The sequence below is a fragment of the Mus caroli genome, chromosome 18, assembly GCF_900094665.2.
Source record: "Mus caroli chromosome 18, CAROLI_EIJ_v1.1, whole genome shotgun sequence".
In the NCBI taxonomy this organism is placed as follows: domain Eukaryota; kingdom Metazoa; phylum Chordata; class Mammalia; order Rodentia; family Muridae; genus Mus; species Mus caroli.
Genome location: NC_034587.1, coordinates 17,344,225 through 17,352,429, shown reverse-complemented (window position 1 = coordinate 17,352,429; position 8,205 = coordinate 17,344,225). Strand labels below are relative to the sequence as shown.

At 45.0% G+C, this 8,205-nt stretch overlaps 1 protein-coding gene across 1 annotated transcript in view; it reads right to left on the bottom strand.

Moving 5' to 3' along the window:
- Nucleotides 1–5,625: 5,625 nt before the first annotated feature.
- Mep1b (meprin A subunit beta) overlaps nucleotides 5,626–8,205 on the bottom strand; it is a 28,617-nt gene continuing 26,037 nt past the window's right edge. The window contains exon 15 of the mRNA XM_021150985.2: nucleotides 5,626–5,779. Coding sequence (XP_021006644.1) covers nucleotides 5,765–5,779 — 15 coding nt within the window. The 3' untranslated portion in view covers nucleotides 5,626–5,764. The remainder of the gene's footprint in view (nucleotides 5,780–8,205) is intronic.

Here is an 8,205-nt window from a genome sequence, read left to right as displayed (position 1 = left end):
TGGGAAGTGTCGTCAGAGTGGGGACAGAGGCTTGCTGATTTTATAGCATTAGTGTTCAGTTTAGGTCTTAAGGGAAAAACAGGATTGTTTCTTTCCCTGGGGGAGACAAAGCAAATTTCTATCCCTTCTTTATAGGGCACTAATGACAGACCAAAGTCCTGCCTGGAAAACCAGTGAGCTTAGTAGGCTTACTTACAGAGCATGAACAGGGGTTATCTACAAACTGTGGGGGACCCTACAGAGTCCACACCACTGGTAAGTCTCATCCCGATAGCTGGAGTCTCCACTTGTGCTAACCTTCCTCAATCAATGAACTCCAGAACTTCCTGATGCCACAAGGCCATATAGAAATAGGGAAAGATTATATGCAAATGTCTGGCAGGTGCAGGAGGGAACTTGTGAGTAAAGGTCAATGCCCCCGTCCACCCACATCATCTTTGAGGGAGTGTCTAGTAGGTGCTGCTATTATGATGAAGGTGACGGCTACTGTGCTCCTAGAATGACATTCTACAACAGCAGTTAAAAACAGAAACAAAGAAAGTCCAAGGCCTAGTCCTTCAATTAGCAGTTCCCATAAGCCCCTTAGCAAAGCAAATGCCTTTCGGAGCCATCCTTGCTGTCTCCACCAGAAGGCCAGGCAGGCACCTCACCTCACCTCTCTCCCTGTATGTAGATCACACCATCACTTCCCGTTATCATGGCTTGGCTCTGCTTCACAATTGACCATCACAAGGACCTTCGTGTAAGTTCCACAAAAGTTGTACTGAAACAACCCCTCAGGTAAGGCTGGTACTCAGTGGGGTGGCCTACCCTGCCTGGGACAATACACACACACACACACACACACACACACACACACACACACACACACGATAGGTGAAAGGTAAGACACGGATACCTCAGAATAAGTCTCGTGACTGTTTAGATGGCCAGTGGTTAGTTGGAGCTTTAAAACAGGTTTTGCCAATTTAGAATTTGAGAATTCTCAGGACAATTCCTGTAATCTGTAGCTCTCCTGACAGCAAGCCCTGCCTGTTTCATATCTGATACATCTCCACATGAGTTCATGTCCCTGCTATACACACACACACACATATAGTATTAGCCTTTGGCCCTGGCAATCCAACTTTAGACAGTAAAATTTAGTGTTCTGTTATAATTCAAGATTCAACACGTATTTCTCCTCAGTCCACACTCCACATTCCTATTTGAACATAGCTTTAAAAGCAAGTCATCTGGGTGGAACCCCATGCTTTGCTGGGCCCACGGGGTGGCAATATTATCAGATCAGACACAAGAATTTTAAGATCACCTTGAACCTTGGATTAAATAATTTTCAACCTCCTTCCCATACTTACAAAAGCTTATTAACTTGGTTTCTGCAGACACAGAGAGCCTCAGAAGACGACTGGAAGTGTGTGTAATTCCCATGAATATCTTACTGTAACAGAAGGATTGGGGGGGGGCGGAGCTGGGAAATATGGTGTGGCTAAATCCTATGCAAAATGTGACCATTTTAACTTGAAATAGCTTACTACTGAGAGTATTCATGAATTGTCTATGGGCAAAGCTTTAAATAATGTGAAATATATGACATTTAAAATCCTACAAGAATCTCAACATTTTAAAGCTAGTCGTCCATACCAGTTGAAAACCAAGATTGTATTCACAGACCAGTGTCACTTTTCCTAAATGTTAGCTACATTTTTTGTTGCTATGACCAAATATCTGTTGAGAAGCAACATGCAGGGTGAAGGATTGCTTTTCCCATGTGAACTTTGAAGGGATACTGGTCCTCGTGGCAGGAAAAGCATGGCAAGGGGGGCATGAGGTGGCAGGTCACACTGCATCCGCTGTCAGGAGCAGAAAGGGAACAGGAAATGGGCCAAGACTGTAGACCATCGCCTGTAGCTGCCCGAGGCCACACGAAATGGGTTCCTCAGTGGGAGGCTGGAGCTGTAAGGGAGGAAACAGCAAGAGAAGAAACGAGACCAAGACAGATTTCTGATCAAGGCCCAATGTTTACTAAGAGTCTGTGTTTATAAAGAGGGAAAGCTCATCCCCCTGCCATGCCAGGCTTCTTGATGCTTTGTTGCCAAGTTGTTAGCACTTAGTCTGCTAGAGCTGTTAGCATTAGGTCGCCAATTTGACAGGTTGTCAGCTATTTCAGGAATATCTCAGGAAGACAGGTTCAGCCTCTCAGTGGGTAGCAGAGTCTTGGAGAAGAGCAGCACAGGCCTTTAATCCCAGCACTCTTAATCCCAGCACTGGGGAGGCAGAGGCAGGTGGATTTCTGAGTTCGAGGCCGGCCTGGTCTACAGAGTGAGTTCCAGGATAGCCAGGGCTACACAGAGAAACCCTGTCTCGAGAAGAAAAAAAAAAAGAGCAGCACAGGTGACAGAACAATAGATGCAAGACTCCACTCTAGGTGGTCTCATCACTGTAGCAGAATAGGTCTGAGTCAGCCTGCTCAAGGCTGGGGGAGGCTACAATTGCCCAATTCCCACCATCAGTGATTCATCTCCTAAAGTTTGCATACCTTCCAAACCAGTCCCACCAGCTGGGGACCAAGTGTTTAAATACATGAAGCTAGGGAAGGATGTGCTGGCTACTTTTATGTCAGCTTGACATAGCTAGAGTCATTGGAGAGGAGGGAGCCTCAACTGAGAAAACACCTCCCTAAGATCAGGCTGTAGGAAAGCCTGTAGGGCCAGTTTCTTAATTAGTGATTGCCATTGGACGGCCCAACCCACTGTGGGAGGGACCACCCTAGGCTGGTATTCCAGGGTTCTATCAGAAAGCAGGCTGAGCAAGCCATGAGGAGCAAGCTAGTAAGCAGCATCCCACCATGGCCTCTGCATCAGCTCCAGCCTCCAGGTTCCTGCCCTGTTTAAGTTCTCGTTCCAACGTCCTTCAATAATGGAAAGTAATGTGGAAGTGTAAGCCAAATAAACCCTTTCCCCCTCAACTTGCTTCTGGTTGTGGTGTGTCATCACAGCAATAGTCACACTAAGAGGGAGACATTTCATATTTAAACCACAACTAGTATTGAGAAATAACCTCTGTCAAATATCCTCTTGTGAGTCAAAACTGAAAGAAATGAATGGCCCCACACACAATTGTACAAGCATAGGCAGATATCACAGTCAGAGGCTGCCAGAATTCTGTTATAATAAGATACTTGGATAACACACATGTCCATTCTCTCTTCTGAGTTGCTTGGTACTTGCTGAAATTATGATCAGTTGCTTCCTTAGATTGCCCAGACCACTGCCTACCCTTAACAGGGTCAAAACATCCCATTGAAAAGACCTGGCTGATGCTCTGAAATTCTTGAATTCTAACTACCAGGGAAGCAGTCAGACACCCATCACCTAAGTGTGTGCTGTGAATAATCACAGGGACCTTCAGGAAAATAGGCAAAAGAAAGTGTTCCACTGTGGCAAGCAGTACTGGGTCACAAACTGAGATAGCTCCATCTCCCCCTCATTTTCATGACAATCAAAGCGGAATAGGAGATATCATATAATAGAACTGTGCACAAATCATTGGAAACAACTTCAAAGCAAAATGCACAGACTACTAAAAATCTAACAATCCGACGGATACTGAAAATATGGACCCCATTGAAGCTGTGTGACATACATGGATGCCATCTTATGAATGTGTGTATTTCACTCCTGTGTCCTATGTGTGGCTGCTGGAAGAAATAATCTGATCGACCCTCAAAAGTTAGATGACCCAGCAATTTGGGTCCTAGATGTTTACCCAAAACACTGTGCGTAAGGATACACACACACACACACACACACACACACACACGACTGGGCTTGGTGAATATTTGTAACCCAGAACTTAAGCAGTGGAAGCAAGAAGAATGGGAGCTCAGAGTCATCCTCAGCTACACAGAAATGTTAACGCCAGTGTGTGTGTGCGTGTGTGTGTGTGTGTGTGCTCATGTGTGCATGTGTGTGTGTACTCACGTGTGCATGTGTGTGTGCTCATGTGTTCATGTGTGTGTGCTCATGTGTTCATGTGTGTGTGCTCATGTGTGCATGTGTGTGTGCTCACGTGTGCATGTGTGTGTGTGCTCACGTGTGCATGTGTGAGTGTGCTCACATGTGCATGTGTGTGCGTGTGTGCTCACAAGTGTATGTGCTCATGTGTGCATGTGTGTGTGCTCACGTGTGCATGTGTGTGTACTCACATGTGCATGTGTGTGCGCGCACACACACATGACCCAAAGTCAAACAGACTAAAAAGAATCTCCCCCCAGACAGTTTAACTGTGTAAATTTGATAACTTCAAGAAAATACACCCATCCTTTGAAAAGCTCGTGAAATAGATCATCTGGCTCCCTAACTTGAGAAAGCTAAAGGTACAAGAATAAGCCATCCCATGTGCTCCCACTGCAAATCCTTCTGTTTTTAAAGCCCTGTGAGAAAAGAGAGGTGCAGGGCACTGGGACAAGAGAGATGAGGTCCAAAAAGACAAAAACCTTTGGGCCATACTGACCAATGCAGTAAAAGATTTTGACAAGAATCTATATCCATTTGAGATTTTTAAAAATTGTTCAGGGGCTCCAGAGGTGGAATCGCTCTTCCAGAGGATCACTGTTCAGTCCCTACACCCACATCAGGTACCTCACAACTGCCTGTAACTTAAGCTCCAGGGGATCCAATGCCCTCTTCTGGCTGCACAGGCACCTGCATTCACACAGCACACACAAGCTCACATAGGCATGAACACATACACATAAATTTAAGAAAAAAAAAATCAAAGAAGATAAATGTGGAGAGGACCTTTCTCAACTTGTTGAAGAGAAGTTACAGAAATGGATGATGTCATAGCAAATGATGAGAGACTGAAGGTCTTCCTAAGACAAGAGCAAGCCAACAGTGTCCACTTCCATCACTGTATCAGGAAACACAGAGGGGTTCTGGTCAGTCCAATCAGGGAGGAAAAGAAGGCCAAAGGTCCACAGACAGGAAAGAACAATGTAGCAGCCTTATTGCAGATGGCATGATTGTATAGCGAAGTCACTGCATACAAGCTCAACATACAGAAGTCAGTGGTCTCTCTATGCACCAGTTGTTAGCATTCCTTCTAGGCTCCACCCCATAATTACCTGGCAACAACCAGCCAGGGCTACACAGAGAAACCCTGTCTCAAAGTTCTTTGGAGTCCTGGGTAATGCTTAAAAATGTCAAAGCTCCTAAGATCCCTCTGGCCCACATGCTGAGTTAAAACTTTTCCTGAGGGCTGCAGTTTTACATTAAGGCAGGTTCAAGTGCCACAAAGACCACAGGAGAAAGTAAGAAAGGAGACATTTGGAAGACCATGTGAGGGTGTCCCGGAAGGGCATCCCACTCTCCTCCCCTACCTTGGGACAGGACAGCACTGAAATGGCTGTGATTCTAGCCCAGGCTCCCTCCCACAGTGTGTTTTCTGTGGTGACTCTGGTTAATTGCTCTGAGGTTGAATATTTTGTCCCTAAACGGAAGAAACAATAATTTGGAAAGCTGTCTCTCTTTTTCTCCCTTTCCTTGACAGTTTTATGCAAATAGTATGGAGAATCCTGAACTGTGGAGAGTAGCAGGGGAGGGAGAGAGATCACCAATTTGATTTTTACCAAAATAATGCTTTATTACGCCTTCAGCTATTTACAAAGATGATCTGGTTGGAAATGTCACATGGCTTGGGTAAAATATTCTTCTATGATGGAAGGTCTCTTTTCATTTCACCTGCTGGCGTGAGTTAATATTCAAAACGCATGTTGCTGAAAGGAGAAAGGACAATTTATGACATAATTCCTAAATATAAAAGATGGGTCACAATGCAACAGTCTGGTTTTCAAATGAAGTCGCCAAAACAGATTCCTGACATCCCTCCCAGCCGACATGCAGGACCTGCTCTGTCCTAGGGAAGATATCCTGGCCCTTGTGACTTGAGATTCTCACATGCAAAACATGATGAGGGTTCATAAGGGTGAGCATCTCAATTCAAGATCTACACTGGATCTGCAAAATCCATTCTAGCTGAACACACTGAAGAAATGCAAAGATGAAGGAAAATGTAGCGGACTTCTCACACCTGACAATATATTTACGGACTTGGATTGTCATTAGGAGGACATCATAGTGGTGTGTTCATTCACTCAGTATCCTTGCCATGTCCCCTGTGATATCATGGTGGCATATGTGTCCACTCAGAGTCCCTGCCTTGTTCTTGCTATGATGGTAGTGTTCTCCTCTATGAACTTAGGCACATCTCTTTGTTTTTCCCATGCTTCTTTCACATGCACTGAGCCCTTACAACCTCTCCCACACTGCCCAGTTTCTAGAGAAGGGCTCTTGACAGTCACGTACACTCACATTGCTGGTTCTCCCACCCTACCACGCTCTGCTGTTCCTGCTCTGGTGTCTGGTGCATCCTTCCCAACTATGGGGACCTGGTCCATGGACACAGGTTCAGACAGGCAGTGCAGCAGGGTCCCACAGTGATTGCTCTATCACTGTTATTTACTCAAAAAAATAAGCTGAGAAAAAAGTTTTCAAATGAAAAGCAACTTGTATACATTTCATTTACTTTTTCATTATTGTTTTTGGTTTTTTGAGACAGGATCTCTATATAGTCCTGGCACTGCCGTATAATTGCCTTGTATTACCTATGTAACTGCTATGTGGTGCCTTCCAAGTGCTGAGATTAAAGGTGTGCAACACTGTGCCCAGCTTAGATACTTTTAAAATATGTGATGTGGGGCTGGAGAGATGGCTCAGCAGTTAAGAGCCCTGGCTGCTCTTCCAGAGGACCCAAGTTTAGCACCCAGCACTCACGTGGCAGCTCACATTTATAACTCCAGTTCCAGGGTTTCTGACACTCACACAGACATACATTCAGGCAAAACACCAATGTACATGAACTAAAAATAAATTGTATATATAAAAACTATGATAGAATCTATAGCTAGGTGATGGCATTAGAAATCTTCCTGAGGTTGAATTAATGCTAAAAGAGAATAGAACCATTTGCTTTCAGCATTGCTGTCCATCTTACAGCTGATTTTACAAAAATAAAAGTCTTAAGTAAAACATGGAGTCATAGTGTCTAGATACCAGACAGTCCACTTAAATGCTTAAAGCATGGTAGTAGCTCTTCTTAAGAAACTACACTCTTGCTTTAGCTCACTGAAATGTTTTTATGTTAGCTCTTTTTCCATGCATCTCACTAGCCATCTTCCAGGTACTTTGGTTCTCATTGGAGTGTTCCTGTGACACCCTTTGTTTGAGCTTTTGTGTAAGACTGCACATTGGCCTGTGCTCTGTAGCTCTGGGGTCACTAGCAAATCTCAGACATGTTCAACCCTGCCATTCTACATGAAAACTTTCATTCAAGCAATGTCCTCCCTCAAAGACTGCTGTCTAGGCAGTTTTGTGCAACTCCTCAGGGTCTACCCTCCTGCACTGGCCAGTCAAACAGTGAGTACAAAGACCTGCCCCTTCCTTCAAAGTAAAAAGTGGGTGGGGGTCCGTCCTGGCTCCTACGCTCTTTGGGGGACAGCTGAAACCCAGGTGCACCTACACCAAAGCCCAGACTCACCTAATTCCAGCCTAGCTGCCCTGTTCCCAAATATGCACCTCTGAACCTATCGTCTAGGACCCATGTTGTCATTTAGAATTTCATCTGAGGCAAAACTTTAAACCTTTCACATGAAAAAATAAAACTGCCTTGGTGATTGTTACTCCAGAAGCCAGAATTCACTGGAACCTTTTTTTAAAGAGAGGCACTTCCCCAGACATACTTCTCACCTCCTGAGCCCAGTCACCCCAAGACCCTCAGAACGAAGACATTTATAAGCCATGGCCTCTTTGCTAGGATGATGGAGACTTGCAGGAAATGTCAGCTGTGTTGTCACCCCAAAGAAGCATGAACAACCAGATACAAATCCCAGAGTATGACTGCCCCTCTAAGAAGCTTCTACAGATGCCGAGCCAAGACTCACCGATTTACAGTGGTGAGAATGGGCATGCCAAGAGACTCAACCCAGTCTACTTAGCTTAAGACCAAAAAACAGTTAAAAATGAAGAAGTGTAGCCGGGCGGTGGTGGTGCACGCCTTTAATCCCAGCACTCAGGAGGCAGAGGCAGGTGGATTTCTGAGTTCAAGGCCAGTCTGGTCTACAAAGTGAGTTCCAGGACAGCCAGG